We start from the raw sequence: 18,320 nt of genomic DNA on the forward strand, positions 1-18,320 counted from the left end.
GTTCTATTCTCTATTGATTTGTTTAGGTTAAATTATGCATAAATTTAGGCATTTCAGTACAATTATAGTATTATCAACATTCAATGTTAAAAAAGAAAATTATATCAACATGAGCATCTGTACTAGAAGAGATGCTTGTTCATAAATATACATACACAGAAATTTTCCAAAAAGTAGTTGGAAAAACCACAGCCATTAAACTGCATAATGTAGAGTTGTCTTCCACAAATAATATACTATCAGTTTTTAAGACAGTAGTGATTAGTACAGTACATTTTTAGATCAAATTACTGGTTAAAACAATGTGCTAAATTATAGATATATTCAATGTACTATGGAAAAGGCCAACTGTATATTTGCTCCCAGATGTGTACATAAATTTTTCTTCTAGCTGTCACAATAACCACATGATGCACAAGAATTATTTTACTTTGATCATTTTCTTGTGTTTGCTATTTTTGTTTGGTGGAATCTGCAAGTACAGGAAAACAGTATGGGTAATAAAATGTATTTAAAATTGGAGTTCCACAGTTTTATTAATAGAAGAGTTTAGCTATCAATAATCTAGTTCACCTTGGTAACAGTAGCAGTTATCTACTGAAAATGAAATTTGCATTTCAGTTTTCCACTTTTGTAGCACATTAAACATTAATGAAAATGTACTGAATTCGACTAAGGAGATAACCTTATGCTGGCATAACCTGAAGACTATTCTACTCCAATAAGGCATCAACAGCAATTCAAAAATAATTTAACTCTTTAACTCACATTTATCTCTAAAATAATTCAATCTATTGTGCATTTAAAATTTTCTATAATGGGAAAAGAAATATAGCAATTTTAAAGCATGCGATGTTATCAACAATGGAAATAACGAGTTGATAACAGCTCTCCTTCATACCAATCTACATTCCTGTTATTTTCTATGGCAAAAGAAGATCTGAGACATGTTAAACATCTTGAGGTGTTTTTTTTAAAGAAAACCACACAAATTACCATAATGTTCAATGAATTAAAGCTACCCCTTAATTGACTTGACTAAAAATAGTATCAGGTTAAATCTTCGGTCTCCATCCTTTAATAAATTGCATGATCTTTTTGACTTGCAACTTTGTCAGTTTAAAATCATCAGATAGGATTTCCTCAGTCAACTGAACAAAAATGTTTCCATCAATTCGCTCACGAACAAAGAATGTTAACACATCTTCTGAAAGGCCTATGAACCGTAGGCATTTGGAAACTTCCTCCACAGAAAGAGTAGATAGATCAGATGGTGGGTACCAGTATAAACCACTATCATTTAATTTGGGCACACTTGGGGTATTAGATGAAGAGACAGAAACTGGTATATCTGTAGTACTTCTTGATGACACTGGAGGAACCTCTATAACTCCTTGTGTGAGATAGACCCTTGTGACTCCACCCTCAGCACCTCTCACAATAGTAGGAGAAAGAGAAGCTGTACTTCTTATGATGATGTTGTTGTCCGAATCACAGACTTTTGGTGGCCGGGATGGTGGGACAGGACAAGATATGCTTTCATTCTGTTTATATAATGAATCCTGTACACAGTTTCTAAATTCCTGCTTGTACCTTAACTCTCCAGAAACGCTGACGGAGCCTGGATCAGGAGAAGTACTACGACTGACTGTAGAATCAAAAGGATCAAATTGCTCTGACGCAGTGGTTGGAGACTTATTATGATCAGAAGATTCCAACCAATTTCTTGCTGATGAACTAGATGAGTAACTAGGATTAGAAAAAGGGTTTAGTGCTCCAAAAGGAGCAAACCGTTTTTGAGAACTTGGAGGTTTCAGTCGAGGACAACTGTAGTAACTTTGAACAGCATCTCCTGATAATTGGGATATAGATCGCCCACTGGTCATGCTTTGAACATTGTCTGAATATGCCCATGGATTTGACCAGGAGGTTTGTACATTCTGGATATTTGTTGAAATATTCCCTGATATTGGACGGTTGGAAGAATCTGTAGCCTTGCAGTCTCCCCATGTGCATGGGTAACAGTAAAGTGAATACGAGTCTGGGGATGGTGAACAGCTGCCACTGTGGGTTCCAGAACTGCAAACAGGAGGAAATAAATACAGTATTATAGTCATGGTTGGTAATGTGGAGTACTTCTCTGAAATATCATTACCAAACTGAGAGAAGAAGCCTCTTCAATGGAACTACCATTCCTAATCACAAAGAAGGAACATGCACACAATTCTTAGTGAGCAAAGGTGGCATGAAATTTGGCAGGTAAATTCAACTCAAAATGAGAAGTTGCTGCAACATCCTAGGAGAGAATAAAATTTCTATGCTCTCAAATAAACAGCTTAATTTTGAGAAATTTAACTGGCAAAGTTGTATTCTATTCACAAATTATCTCTTTCTCACCCAACCTGCTGGACAATTTACATTATTGAAGGTATCGCATCACTCACATTATTACTTCTTTAGCAAATTTAAGCCTAATAGTTAAAGCACAAACTCATGAAGTGAGAAGTTCTGTAAGATATTAGTTGTGTCAATTAATGCAATAAACCAATGAGATTGCATTATCTCTTTCAGTCAAAAACACTCACTGTTTAACAACTTTGCCTCCTTGGTGGATTTCCAATCCTATCTAAATTAAACTGATCTCCATTTCAAGAGTTACCAGGCATTCAGGATCACTTGAAAATTGTCAGATTTTTGATATATCAGCAATTGATGGGAATTCCAGAGATACACGAGGAACTGTTTGACCTTTACACTGAAAGGCCTAGTGGTATTATTGCTAGACTGTTAATCAAAAGACCCAGTAATGTTCTGGGAACCTGGGTTCTAACCCCACGATGGCAGATTGTGTAATTTGAACTCAGTAAAATGTGGGATTAAGAGTCCAATGATGATTGTGAATCCATTATCCATTGTTGGAAAAACCCACCAGGTTCACTAATGTCCTTTAGGGAAGGAAACTGCCATCCTTACTCGGTCTGGCCTACACGTGACTCCAGACCCACAGAATGTGGTTGACTCTTAGCTGCCCTCTAGGTAATTAAGGATGGGCAATAAATGCTGGGCCAGCCAGTGCTGTCCTCATCCCATGAATGAATAAATAAAACAGTTACATTGCTTGATCGCAATATGGGAAGCATTAAAAGGTCATTATTACACATGCATTCTGAATGATTTCTCTTCCTTTATATTCGCCAATCAGATCCAAAATGACATGAAAGCCAAATCTCCATTTCACTTTCTTTAAACATGGGAATCTTGACTCATAACATAATACAAAGAAGGTCTAATAATTGGATTAACTCCCCAGTGGCTGACTATAGCAAAGCAATATGCTATCTGTGTAGAAAGAAAGAAGTTGGCTTTCTAAACATGACAGAATGGTGAACTAGAAAAAGCCACCAAATGGTTTGTATTATTAAACTACTGTGCTCTAAGTGGTGGGAAGCAGGCATTACAATTAGCATTGGGTGGGAAATAATCCTCTATACCCTATTAGTGAAAATTCTGACAGTAATTACAAAAGATTAAAATGTCCATAAGCATCCAGAGAAATTGCCTGCCATACTAAAGAACTAAAGAAATAATCATTGAACACAACAGAAAGCAAGAATTCAGAAAACAAAAGTCGTAAGCTTTTCAAAATTGAATTTGCAATATTAAGGAAAACATATTTGTCATTCAATTGGCCATTCATAATAGCATCAACTGATACAAATGCCCTTCACATTACTCAGTCTTAGTGTTTTGTCAATAGGGCTTTAACAATATATTTATTGTAGATTCTCATGCACATAAACTGGAATAAAAGTGTGTTCTTCAATAGGGTATGGTTCCACAGAAATTCAGAGACATTTCAATTACAAATCCCTTCAAACATTTAAAGGGTCTTCACATTATGGCATATATTATTTTGGATTGCCTCAGTTACTGTAACACAAAAAAACTGTGAAACCCATACCACAAGCATAGTATCAATGCCAGACAACTTATTCAGATCTTCAGCAGTATTAAAATCGACTCCAACTGTTACAATCAGATACATAAGCATTGCAGTTGGTTCCTTTAAACATCTTGACCTAAATAGGTAGGTCATTAAATATCTTACACCACTGAGTATTCATGTGCAGTTCATTGAAAAGATTTACAAGGATGTTGCCAGGGTTGGAGGATTTGAGCTACAGGGAGAGGCTGAACAGGCTGGGGCTATTTTCCCTGGAGCATCAGAGGCTGAGGGGTGACCTTATAGAGGTTTATAAAATCATGAAAGACATAGATAGGGGAGTTCAGAACTAGAGGGCATAGGTTTAGGGTGAGAGGGGAAAGATATAAAAGAGACCTAAGGGGCAACTTTTTCACACAGAAGGTGGTACATGAGGATGTGGTGGAGGCTGGTACAATGGAAACATTTAAGACCATTTGGGTGGGGATATGAATAGGAAGGGTTTGGAGGGATATGGCCCTGGAATACCAACCCTGTCAACCCCTGATAAATGCTCCTTGCTTATTTCTGGATGCTAGTGCCAAAATTGGCAGAGCAGTCTCATATACCAGTTAGGCAGTCACCTGGCATAATCATACTCAGAGAATCATACTTCACAACAAATGTCCCAGACAACATCACCATTCCTGATGCACCACAGACCCACAGAGGTAGCAGTACGGAAACATACAGCCATGAGTTGAGTTAATCTTGGTGTCTCAATACTGTGAACCCCAAGAAGTCTCATGGCATCAGCTCAAACATGGGCAAGGAAACCTCCTGTTTTACTATGAACCACCTAACCCCTTCTCAGCTGATGAGTCAGAAATCCTCAATGTTGAACACTATTACCAAGAGTGGCTTGGCAGCACCACTACTAAGCTGGTTAAGTCCAACAATACCTACACCTCATGAGTATATTACAAAATGTCAGAGTTGATCACTTTTTATATAAAAAAACGGGGCAGCACGATGGTTAGTACTACTGACTGACTTGCTAGGCCACTTCAGATGTTCTGAAACAGACATGACCCATACAAGATCGATGGGTTGCTCCTAGTAGGACTGGGACTAATATCCTGCACCTCAATTGTCCAGCACTGCTGGGGAGGATTTAAACTAGTTTGCTGGTGGGTTGGTAACCTAGAAAGGAATTCAGACAGAATAAAACCAAAAGCTGGTTAATGAAAGTGGAAGTAGCGACTGGGTGACCAAAACTGGACAATTAATATTAAAGGATATTTGACTTTTAGAGGGGATAGGCATAAAGGTAAATGAGGTAGGTGGTGGTGCTGATAATAAAGGGACAGAATTAGTACATTAATAGTAGATAACCTCTGATCAGAACAACAGGATGTAAAATTTGTTTGGTTGAGGTAACTTAGTGAAGGTATAATCATTACACCAACAGACTGAATAAAGTGATGGAACTGTAAACTGACAAGTCCTCAGGTCCTGATGGACTTCATCCTAGGGTTTTAAAAGAGGTTGTTAATGGGGTAACAGATGCATTGGTGTTAAGTTTCCAAATTTCATAGACTCTGGAAAGGTTCCCAAAACCAGAAGGCAGCAAATATAACTCCTCAATTCCAAAAGGGACGGAAAATAACTAATAAGAAATGATTGGCCAGTTAGCTAGCCAATGGCAGGTTTGCATAGATATTTATTATATGGAAGGTGGAGGCACTTTGAAAAACTTAAGGTAATCAGGAAACATCAGCCTGCTTTTGTAAAAGGGAAAATCAAGTCTTAACCAACTTATTGGAGCTCTTTAAAGGAGTAACACGCATGGAGGTTAAAAGGAAGCCTGTAGATGTACTGTGCTTAATTTAAAAATAGCACTCCATTAGTTTTCTAATGACAAGAGAACTAAACATAAAAGTAAGGGTTTTATGGTTCAGTTACACAGGGCATTGCTGAGAACACATCTCGAATACTGCATGCAGTTTTGGTCTCCTTATTTAAGAAAGGATGCCATTATTCCAAAGGCATTTCAGAGGAGGGGTATTAGATTGATAGCTAGAATAAGCAGGTGGTTTTATGAGGAAAGGTTGGATAGACTCTACTTGTTTCACCATGGGCTTATAAGAATAATGGGTGTCTGGAAATAAAGTACACAAGAACCTGCTGGGAGGCAATGGCCTAGTGGTATTATCACTGGACTATTAATCCAGAAAGTTGAAACTTTATTGCTGGAACAGCACAGCAGGTCAGGCAGCATCCAGGGAACAGGAGATTCGACGTTTCGGGCACAGGCCCTTCTTCAGGAATGAGCAGAGAGTGTTCAGCAGGAGAAGATAAAAGGTAGGGAGGAGGGACTTGGAGGAGGGGCGTTGGAAATGTGATAGGTGGAAAGAGGTCAAGGTGAGGGTGATAGGTCGGAGTAGGATGGAGGCGGAGAGGTCAAGAAGAAGACTGCAGGTCAGGAAGGCAGTGCCGGGCTGGAGGGATTCGGCTGAGACAAGGTGGGGGGAGGGGGGATGAAGAAACTGGTGAAGTCCAAGTTCATCCCCTGTGGTTGGAGGGTTCCCAGTCGGAAGATAAGACGCTCCTCCTCCGACCGTCGGGTTGTTGTGGTTTGGCGGTGGATGAGTCCAATGACCTGCATATCCTCGGTGGAGTGGGAGGGGGAGTTGAAATGCTGTGCTACAGGGTGGTTGGGTTGGTTCGTCCGGGTGGCCCAGAGGTGCTCTCTGAATCGCTCCGCAAGTAGGCGGCCTGTCTCCCCAATATACAGGAGGCCACACCGGCTGCAGCGGATGCAGTAGATGATGTGGGTGGAGGTGCAGGTGAATCTGTGGCGGATATGGAAGTTTCCTTTGGGGCCTTGGAGAGAAGTGAGGGGGGAGGTGTGGGCGCAAGTGTTGCACCTCCTGCGGTTGCAAGGGAAGGTGCCGGGAGTGGAGGTTGGGTCGGTGGGGGGTGTGGATCTGACAAGGGAGTCGCGGAGGGAGTGGTCTCTACGGAAAGCTGATAGGGGAGGGGAGGGAAATATATCCTTGGTGCTGGGGTCTGTTTGGAGGTGGCGGAAGTGACGGCGGATGATGCGCTGTACATGGAGATTGGTGGGGTGGTAGGTGAGGACCAGTGGGGTTCTGTCCTGGTGGCGGTTGGAGGGGCGGGGCTCAAGGGCGGAGGAGCGGGAAGTGGAGGAGATGCGGTGGAGGGCACCGTCGACCACGTCGGGGGGGAAATTGCGGTCCTTGAAGAAGGAGGCCATCTGTGTTGTACGTATTTTGAACTGGTCCTCCTGGGAGCAGATGCGGCGGAGACGAAGGAATTGGGAGAATGGGATGGCGTTTTTACAGGGGGCAGGATGGGAGGAGGTGTAGTCCAGGTAGCTGTGGGAATCGGTTGGTTTGTAGGAGATGTCCGTGTTGATTCGGTCGCCTGAGATAGAAACAGAAAGGTCTAGGAAGGGGAGGGAGGAGTCCGAGACTGTCCAGGTGAATTTGAGGTCGGGGTGGAAGGTGTTAGTGTAGTGGATGAACTGTTCAACCTCCTTGTGGGAGCACGAGGTAGTGCCGATACAGTCATCAATGTAGCGAAGGAAAAGATGGGGGGTGGGGCCAGTGTAGTTGCGGAAGATGGATTGTTCCACATACCCTACGAAGAGGCAGGCATAGCTGGGGCCCATGCGGGTGCCCATGGCTACTCCTTTTGTTTGGAGAAAGTGGGAGGATTGGAAAGAAAAGTTGTTCAGGGTGAGGACCAGTTCGGTCAGTCAAAGGAGGGTGTCGGTGGAAGGGTACTGGGTGGTACGGCGGGAAAGGAAGAAGCGGAGTGCTTTGAGTCCTTCGTGATGGGGGATGGAGGTGTACAGGGACTGGATGTCCATGGTGAAGATGAGGCGTTGGGGACCGGGGAAGCGGAAATCCTGGAGGAGGTGGAGGGCATGGGTGGTGTCACGAACGTAGGTGGGGAGTTCTTGGACTAAGGGGGACAGGACCGTGTCGAGGTATGCAGAGATAAGTTCGGTGGGGCAGGAGCAGGCTGAGACAATGGGTCGGCCGGGGCAGTCAGGTTTGTGGATTTTGGGCAGGAGGTAGAAGCGGGAGGTGCGGGGTTGTGGGACTATGAGGTTGGAGGCGGTGGATGGGAGATCCCCTGAGGTGATGAGGTTATGGACGGTCTGGGAGATGATGGTTTGGTGGTGGGGGGTGGGGTCATGGTCAAGGGGGCAGTAGGAGGAGGTATCTGCGAGCTGGCGTTTGGCCTCCAGCAGTGTAAAAGTCGGTGCGCCAAACTACTACCGCGCCTCCCTTGTCAGCTGGTTTGATGGTGAGGTTGGGGTTGGAACGGAGGGATTGGAGGGCTGCGCGTTCCGAGGGTGAGAGGTTGGAGTGGGTGAGAGGGGTGGGGGAGTTCAGGTAGCGGTTAATATCGCGGCGGCGGTTTGCTATGAAGAGGTCGAGGGCAGGTAGGAGGCCAGCACGGGGAGGCCACCGCTGAGGCCACCGCTGAGGCCAAACGCCAGCTCGCAGATACCTCCTCCTACCGTCCCCTTGACCATGACCCCACCCCCCACCACCAAACCATCATCTCCCAGACCATCCATAACCTCATCACCTCAGGGGACCTCCCATCCACCGCCTCCAACCTCATAGTCCCACAACCCCGCACCGCCCGTTTCTACCTCCTGCCCAAAATCCACAAACCTGACTGCCCCGGCTGACCCATTGTCTCAGCCTGCTCCTGCCCAACCGAACTCATCTCGGCATACCTCGACACGGTCCTGTCCCCATTAGTCCAAGAACTCCCCACCTACGTTCGTGACACCACCCACGCCCTCCACCTCCTCCAGGATTTCCGCTTCCCCGGTCCCCAACGCCTCATCTTCACCATGGACATCCAGTCCCTGTACACCTCCATTCCCCATCACGAAGGACTCAAAGCACTCCGCTTCTTCCTTTCCCGCCGTACCACCCAGTACCCTTCCACCGACACCCTCCTTCGACTGACCGAACTGGTCCTCACCCTGAACAACTTTTCTTTCCAATCCTCCCACTTTCTCCAAACAAAAGGAGTAGCCATGGGCACCGCATGGGCCCCAGCTATGCCTGCCTCTTCGTAGGGTATGTGGAACAATCCATCTTCCGCAACTACACTGGCCCCACCCCCCATCTTTTCCTTCGCTACATTGATGACTGTATCGGCGCTACCTCGTGCTCCCACGAGGAGGTTGAACAGTTCATCCACTACACTAACACCTTCCACCCCGACCTCAAATTCACCTGGACAGTCTCGGACTCCTCCCTCCCCTTCCTAGACCTTTCTGTTTCTATCTCAGGCGACCGAATCAACACGGACATCTACTACAAACCAACCGACTCCCACAGCTACCTGGACTACACCTCCTCCCATCCTGCCCCCTGTAAAAACGCCATCCCATTCTCCCAATTCCTTCGTCTCCGCCGCATCTGCTCCCAGGAGGACCAGTTCAAAATACGTACAACACAGATGGCCTCCTTCTTCAAGGACCGCAATTTCCCCCCCGACGTGGTCGATGGTGCCCTCCACCGCATCTCCTCCACTTCCCGCTCCTCCGCCCTTGAGCCCCGCCCCTCCAACCGCCACCAGGACAGAACCCCACTGGTCCTCACCTACCACCCCACCAATCTCCATGTACAGCGCATCATCCGCCGTCACTTCCGCCACCTCCAAACAGACCCCAGCACCAAGGATATATTTCCCTCCCCTCCCCTATCAGCTTTCCGTAGAGACCACTCCCTCCGCGACTCCCTTGTCAGATCCACACCCCCCACCGACCCAACCTCCACTCCCGGCACCTTCCCTTGCAACCGCAGGAGGTGCAACACTTGCGCCCACACCTCCCCCCTCACTTCTCTCCAAGGCCCCAAAGGAAACTTCCATATCCGCCACAGATTCACCTGCACCTCCACCCACATCATCTACTGCATCCACTGCAGCCGGTGTGGCCTTCTCTATATTGGGGAGACAGGCCGCCTACTTGCGGAGCGATTCAGAGAGCACCTCTGGGCCACCCGGACGAACCAACCCAACCACCCTGTAGCACAGCATTTCAACTCCCCCTCCCACTCCACCGAGGATATGCAGGTCATTGGACTCATCCACCGCCAAACCACAACAACCCGACGGTCGGAGGAGGAGCGTCTTATCTTCCGACTGGGAACCCTCCAACCACAGGGGATGAACTTGGACTTCACCAGTTTCTTCATCCCCCCTCCCCCCACCTTGTCTCAGCCGAATCCCTCCAGCCCGGCACCGCCTTCCTGACCTGCAGTCTTCTTCTTGACCTCTCCGCCTCCATCCTACTCCGACCTATCACCCTCACCTTGACCTCTTTCCACCTATCACATTTCCAACGCCCCTCCTCCAAGTCCCTCCTCCCTACCTTTTATCTTCTCCTGCTGAACACTCTCTGCTCATTCCTGAAGAAGGGCCTGTGCCCGAAACGTCGAATCTCCTGTTCCCTGGATGCTGCCTGACCTGCTGTGCTGTTCCAGCAATAAAGTTTCAACTTTGATCTCCAGCATCTGCAGACCTCACTTTCTCCTCGAAGATATTAATCCAGAAACTCAGCTCATGTATCTGGGGGCCTGGTTCAAATCCAGGTGGAAGATGGTAGAATTTCAATTCAACAAAGAAACTGGAATTAAGGGTCTAACAGTGACCATGAGTAGGGAAGGAAACTGCCACCCTCACCTGGTTTGGCCTACATATGACTGCAGACGCACAGCACTGTGGTTGATGCCCACATTCAGTGAATGAATGAATAAACAAAAATCTAGCACCCAGTTTGGAAGCACCGCAATGCTGTAGGCGCAGAAGTAGACCATTCACCCTAACGAGTCCATCGTTCAATGAGACCGCGGAAGATCTTATAATACACAATTCCATCTTCCTGACATTTTCCCATAACCCTCTATTCCCTTGCTGCTTAAAAATCTATCTCAACCTTGAATGTTCTTAACTATCCAGCCTCGACAGTTCTGAGAGGAGTCCTTCCTCTTCGCCTCTATCTTAATGTTTGAAGAAAATATTTCTATACCCAGAACAAAATCAGCAATTGCTGGAAAAGCTCAGCAGATCTGGCAACATCCATGAAGAGAAATTAGAGTTAATAGTTCGGCTCCACTGACCCTTCCTCAGAACTGATGGTAGTGAGGAAAATATTGGTGTATATGCAGAATATAGGGTGGGGGGAGGGGTTAAGGCATAAAGTGGGGATAGAGCCCAAAGAGAGAGAAGAACAGTTGGACAGACAAAGGAGTGGATAACGATCTGTCCAGGAGGGTGAATAACTGTTAATGGAGACTGTTAATGACTATCAATAGGCAATGTGTAATGGCAGACTATGTGATAATGTCTGGTGTAAGAGGTAGGGAACCAGGACATGGGAGAGTTCAGTCCCCAAAATCATTGAACTCAATATTGAATCTGGAGGGCTGCAGGGTCCCCAAGTGGAAAGTGAGGTGTTGTTCTTCCAGTTTGTGTTGAGCTTCACTGAAACACTGCAGCAAGCCTGAGACAGAAATGTTGGCCAAGGAACATGATGGGGCGTTAAAGTGGCAGGCAACTGGAAGCTCAGGGCCTTTTTTGCAGACAGAACATAGATGTCCCTGTCTACACTTCATATCCCCAATGTAGAGGAGACCACATTGTGAGCAGCAAATGCAGTAGGCTAGATTGTGACAAGTGCAGGTAAAGTGCTGCTTCACCTGGATGGTGTGTTTGGTCCCTTGAATATTGAGGAGGGAGTAGGTAAATGGACAGGTGTTACACCTTCAGTGCTGGTAGGGAAAAGTGCCTTTGGTCTGTGGAGGTGTGTTGGGAGTGAAGGAAGAGGGAACGGTGCCAATAAAAGGCGGACAAGGGAGAGGAGGGAAATTTGTGTGTGATGGTGGCATCTCACTGGAGGTGGCAGAAATGGTGGCTAATGATCTTCTGGATGTGGATGCTGGTAGGATGGTTGATAAGGACAAGGCAACCCCTATCACTGTTGTGGGAGGAAGAGAGAGAGAGTGAGGACTGAAGGAGATAGGTTGGACCCTGTTGAGGGTCCTACTGACAATGGTGCTAGGGAACCCTCAGTTGAGGAAGGTAGACATTTCAAAGGTTCCCTTGTTGATGTTGGCCTCATCAGAACATGTGTGGTGCAGACAGTGGAACTGTGAGAATGGAAACAAGTCTTTCAGGAAGCAGGGTGCGAGGATTTATATTCCAGGTAGCTGTGGGAGTCAGTGAATTTATAGTGGATATAGTGGCCAGTTTAGCTCCAAAAATGGAAACAGAGATGTCAAGGAAGGGAAGGAAGGAGTCAGAGGTAGACCAGTGAGGGTAGGGTGGAAATTGGAAGCAAAATCAATGAATCATACTTACCCCATGAAGAGACAGGCATAAACTGGGGCCCATTCTGGTACCCATGACCACCCCTCTGACTTGAAGAAAATGAGAGGAGTTAAAAGAGAAACAGTTGAGGGAGAGGACGAGCTCAGCCAAGGGGAGGAGGGTGGTGGTGGAAGGGGACATTTCAGGCCATTGCTCCAGGAGGAAGTGGGAGCCCTGAGACCATCCTGGTGGAGGATGGACGTGCAAAGGGATTTGTGGGCAGCACGGTGGCACAGTGGTTAGCACTGCTGCCTCACAGCGCCAGAGGCACGGGTTCAATTCCCGCCTCAGGCGACCGACTGTGTGGAGTTTGCACATTCTCCCCATGTCTGCGTGGGTTTTCTCCGGGTGCTCCGGTTTCCTCCCACAGTCCAAAAATGTGCAGGTTAGGTGAATTGGCCATGCTAAATTGCCTGTAGTGTTAGGTGTAGGGGAATGGGTCTGGGTGGGTGCGCTTCGGCGGGTCAGTGTGGACTTGTTGGGCCAAAGGGCCTGTTTCCACACTGTAAGTAATCTAATCTAATCTAATCTAATCTATAGTTAGCCACTAACAATCTCCTTTAACAGCAATTCATCCTCCCAGTCAGATTCACTTCTTTGTCTGTCCAACTGTTTTTCTCTCTCTTTGGGCTCTATCCCCATCACTCATTTATTCCTTACACTACTGCATCCGCCCATCTTATCTTCTGCATAAAAATTGACATTTTCCTCGCTACCATCAGTTCTGAGGAAGGGTCACCAGACCCAAAATGTTGACTCTGACTTCTCTTCACAGATGCGGCCAGAACTGCTCAGCTTTTTCAGCAATTTGTGCTTTTGTTTCTGATTTACAGCATTCGGTTTTTATTTATACACATGAGATCAACATAATGAACCTTCTCTGAATTGTCTCCAATGTCAGCATATCTTTTGTTGGACAAGGGGAGTAAAATTGGTTACAGTATTCTAGGTATGATCTATCACCTTGTACAGTTTCAGCAAAACATCCCTATTTTTATGTTCTTTGGAATAAAGGCTAACATTCTATTTGCCTTCCCTATTACACACTGAACTTGGACACTAACCTTTTGTGATTCATCTACAAGAACTCCAGATTCCTTCATTGTAGCTTCCTGCTATCTGCCTCTATTTAAATAATATTTAGCTCCTTTACTCTTTTTCCCATACTCTATTCCATCTACCGAGATTTTGTCCATTCACTTACCTTTTATATCTCTCTGTAGACTCTGTGCATCATCATCATTATTTACTTCCCTACCTATTTGTGTACCATCCACAATCCTGGTTATAATATATTCACTTTTCTGATCCAAGTCAATAATAAAGATCATAAATAATTGTGGATCCAGCACTGATCCCTTTGGCGCTCTATTAATTACAGATTACCATCCTAAAAATGTCCCTTTTTTCTTTTGCTAGTTAAGTTAATCCTCTATCTATGTTAATATACTACTACAACAAATTTTTTATTAACTGGCACCTTTGGGACCAGGAATGTACTGTTTGATCAAATATTTCGGTTGATCAAGAGATCCACATAATCAATGTAAAAAACACCACTAAGTAATAGAAAATTAAGATTGGAAGCATACACATCATTGTTCACGGTTATAATTTATTTATAGCATAAATCACTTAAATAATAATACAGCATTACCTTAAATAAAATTTATCGGCAGAGATGCTTCTTACTCATACCTTCAACTCACTAATCAAACATTGTGGAGATTGTGATAATACAGTATGCTTCCAGTTTTTCAGGTATATACATTTTGCCGCTTTATCAAGAGCCCCACTTCATGCCAGGAGCAAAACAAAGTTTTCTATCTTATCTTATTAGGTAGTCTAATGTGCAGCATCTTATCAAACACCTTTTGGAAATCCAAACATATTGCATCTATTAGTTCCTCTTTTGCTATCCTGCTGGTAAGTCTTTTCAATTACTTTGACCAGAGAGTAACTTAAATTCTTGAACAAAAGCAAAACTCAACAAAAAAGTTTAGCATCTAGGAAAATACACAGATAATTTCAAAAATTATCTTTATAGATTAGTAGAAAAATGTGAATATCAACCCTGGAAATCAGAATTCCATAAGATAAGGATTATTGGAATTGTTGGAATTATTCAAAAGTCTTTGACAGTTTTATTACAGTCCAAAGAAGATTTGACTTTGAAGAAAGCTATTCTGTGCTATCTACAAAATGCATTGCAGAAATTCACCATGGCTCCTCAGGCAACTCCTTCTAAATCCAGGACTATTATCATCTAGAAGAACAAGAGCATCAGGAACATGGAAACACCACCACCTGCACTCCACTCATCACCCTACCTTGGAAAAAATCCTTTAGCATAATGGGGTGCAAATCTTAGAATTCCCACCCTAATAGGATTGTGGGTCTACCTACACAAAATGAACTGCAACGGTTCAAGAAGACAGCTTACCACCATCTTCTTCAGGGCACTTAAGGATGCAAAATAATGCTGGTTCATTAGGTGATACCCATTTCCCATGAATGTAGAACAATAAAATTGAGATAAAATCATTGAGATGTACAGACAGAAACAGACCCTTCAGTCTAACTTGTCCATGCTGACCAGATATCCTAAATTAATCTAGTCCCATTTGCCAGCACTTGCCCTGCATCCCTCTAAATCCTTCCTATTCATATACTCATCCAGAAGCCTTCCAGTGTTGTATTTGAAAGCCTTCACCATTTCCTCTGACAGCTCATTCCATACATGCACCACGCTTTGACTGAAAAAGTTGCCCTTTAGGTCCATTGTAAATCTTTCCCCTCTCACCCTAAAGCTCTGCCTTCTAGTCCTGGACTCCCGCAACCCAGGAAAAAGGCCTTGTTTATTTACCCAATCCAGATTAAGCTGTAGAGAAGATCAATCTTATCACAGGAGATCTGCAGAATCCATTCACATCATTCGGTATAAAAACCCAAGAAACATGTAATAATCCAGGACAGAGAGTAAATGAGACAGTAGATATTAAGAGTCACTCACAATGCTGTGGAGTCAGGAAACCTCATAGGCACAAATAGTGCCCAACAATTAAAAAAAAGCTATATCTGCAAAACAGTAGGTTACTTCCAAAAGATATACAAAATAGGGTGTGGTTATCAAGCAGCAGGGAGTCAAATAACTACTTACAAAGATGGTCATGCAATACAGCAATCTGCAATACAGTAGACATCTAATATATTTCTGGAGGAACTGGTAATCCATCCAATTCATTTTGTCAAGAGGAATTTCTATAAATGGATATCTCATTTATTTTCAGCCTGATACAGGGGCAGATATCAGTATTTATCAGATTGTACACAACGGGTGAAGAAACATAGGTTATAGTGCATAACAGTGAAATGACATGGTCCAGGAGCTGTAGGCATCATGTTTAAATGTATGTGACATACAGCTCCACTACATGAGAGATGTCAGAGAATAGAGAATGTATACTTCACAATTTCTGACCTTTGCATCAGAATTTGTCTTGACCTTAACTTAATCAAATGGAAGAAAGAGTTCAACTAGTCATAATCAATAGTGAACAGGTCAAACTGCAGCCAATTATCCTGTCTGTTCAGAGATGCCAGTCAAGCAACAAATGGTCAAGAGTAACCAGTTAGGGAATCATTTGTTTCAATTTGATTTATTATTGTCATGTACAGAGATACAGTGGAAAGTATGGTTTTGCATGCTATCCACACAAATCATACCTTACATAGGCAAATCAGTGTAATAGAACAGAATGCAAAATATAGTATTACAGCTACAGAGAATGCTCAAAGAACGATCAACTCTAATATATGAGGCGTCCATTCATAAGTCTGATAACAGCAGGGAAGAAGCTGTACTTGAATCTGTTGGTACATGTTTTCAAACTTTTGTATCTTCTACCTGATGGAAGTGTTTGGAAGAGAGTATATCTAGGATGAGACAGATGTACCAGGACAGATTGTTAGTGATATTTACTTCTAGGAACCCGAATCTCTCAACTATCTCCATCTCAGCACCATTGATACAGGTAGCGTGTCCTCTACTCTACTTCCTGACATCGATGATGAGCTCCTTTGTTTTGCTGACACTGAGGGAGAGATTGTTGCCTCTAAGCTCTCTATCTCTTTCTTGCACTCTGTCTTGTCGTTGTTTGAGATCCAACTTTCTACTGTGATGATCAGCAAATTTATAAATCAATTTGGCCACACAATCATGACTATGTAATGAGTACAGTAAGGGGCTGAGTATGTAGCCTTGCATGGCACCAGTGTTAGGAATTATTGTGGAAGAGGTTTTGTCGCCTATCGTTACTAATTACGGTCTGTGGGTTAAGAAGTTGAGGATCCAGTTGCAGAGGGAAGAGCTGAAGCATAGGTCTTGGAGTTTGGAAATGACTTTGGTTGGAATTGTGGTGTTGAAAGTGGAGCTAAGTCAATAAATAGGAGTTTAACATTTTCCAGACTTTCTTTGGTATCAGATGTTTCAGAGATGAGTGTAGGGCCAGTGAGTGTAGAGAGTCTGCCATGGACCTATTGTAATGGTAGGCAAATTGTAGTGGATCAAGGCAGTCTGGGAGGCTGGCGTTGATGTGTGCCATTACTAACTCTCAAAACACTTCATAATGATGGATGTCAGAGCCACTGGGTCATTGAGGCATATTGCCTGATTTTCCTTCTGCACTGGGATACCGATTGTTTTCTTGATAGACAGGCAGAAGGCTGGTGAGATGTTGAAAGGTTAATTTGTACTGCTGACCTGTAAGCAATTGGTTGTCCCGGGGTGGGGTGGGGTGGGGGGGTGGTATGTTTCTATGCCTTAAAGGCAGAATGTAAAAATTTACATTGCCATCTCCTGCAATTCAGAAACAATTTAAATAACCATCTCCTGCAGTTAAGACAGAATAAGAACAATGCAGTTAAGAATCTAACCACATCCTGCAGTTAAGGAATGATCTAATCACATTGTTTTTGGAAATAATCAAATCACTGCATTGTGTCTTGAGTGGCATGTGACTGTGGGGGAGTGGCAAGGGGTTGTCTTGTGGGCATTACTGATGGCAATGTAAAAGGGAGGACTGTTCCCCTGTTCAGAGAAATCTCTTGACACAGCTCCGCAAGCCCCACGAAGAGTTTTAAGGGTCCCTCCAAACCTGTGCTGTACCGGGCAGGAAGATTGCTGAGAGTCTCGCACTCCTCAGGGATATGATCGCCTACGTGCAGGACAGAGGGTTGGAAACCTGCCTCATCAGCCTGGACCAGGAGAAAGCCTTTGACAGGATATCGCACACCTATATGAGAGATGTTCTCTCCAAAATGGGCTTTGGGGAGGGAATCTGCAATTGGATCAGACTGCTCTACACCAACATTGTCAGTGCAGTCTCAATCAATGGGTGGGAATCAAATAGCTTTCCAGTCAGATCTGGAGTCAGGCAGGGCTGCCCTCTCTCCCCTGCCTTGTTTGTGTGCTGCATAGAGCCATTTGCCGAATCCATCAGGAAGGATGCGAGCCTGAGAGGGGTGACTATTCCTGGCAGCGGGGGCCTACAGGTTAAGGCCTCCCTGTACATGGATGACGTCGCCGTTTTCTGCTCAGATCTGCTGTCCGTGCAAAGACTCATGTGCATATGTGGCCAGTTCGAACGGGCCTCGGGGGCCAAGGTAAACCAAGGCAAGAGTGAGGCCATGCTCTTCGGGAACTGGGCCGACCAATCCTCGATCCCCTTCACTGTCAGGACCGACCACTTGAAGGTGCTGGGTATTTGGTTCGGGGGGGCTGGGGCGTGCGCCAAGTCTTGGGAGGAGCGTATCAGCAAAGTGAGGCAGAAACTGGGCAGATGGACGCTACGGTCGCTCTCCATCGTGGGAAAAAACCTGGTCATCAGGTGTGAGGCACTGTCATTGCTGTTATACGTGGCACAGGTCTGGCCTATTCCCAGAACCTGTGCCGCTGCAGTCACCC

General features: G+C 44.7%; 1 protein-coding gene across 4 annotated transcripts in view; it reads right to left on the reverse strand.

Moving 5' to 3' along the window:
- Positions 1-473: 473 nt before the first annotated feature.
- Positions 474-18,320, reverse strand: part of garem2 (GRB2 associated regulator of MAPK1 subtype 2) — a 322,420-nt gene continuing 304,573 nt past the window's right edge. For all 4 annotated transcript variants that reach the window (XM_087976894.1, XM_043675852.2, XM_043675871.2 and 1 more), the window contains one exon: positions 474-2,079. In XM_087976894.1, the coding sequence (XP_087833020.1) occupies positions 1,056-2,079 (1,024 nt within the window). In that variant the 3' untranslated portion in view covers positions 474-1,055. The remainder of the gene's footprint in view (positions 2,080-18,320) is intronic.

Source organism: Chiloscyllium plagiosum, unplaced genomic scaffold (assembly GCF_037043375.1).
Source record: "Chiloscyllium plagiosum isolate Xiang-an unplaced genomic scaffold, Cpla_swu_hap1 HiC_scaffold_3, whole genome shotgun sequence".
NCBI lineage: Eukaryota > Metazoa > Chordata > Chondrichthyes > Orectolobiformes > Hemiscylliidae > Chiloscyllium > Chiloscyllium plagiosum.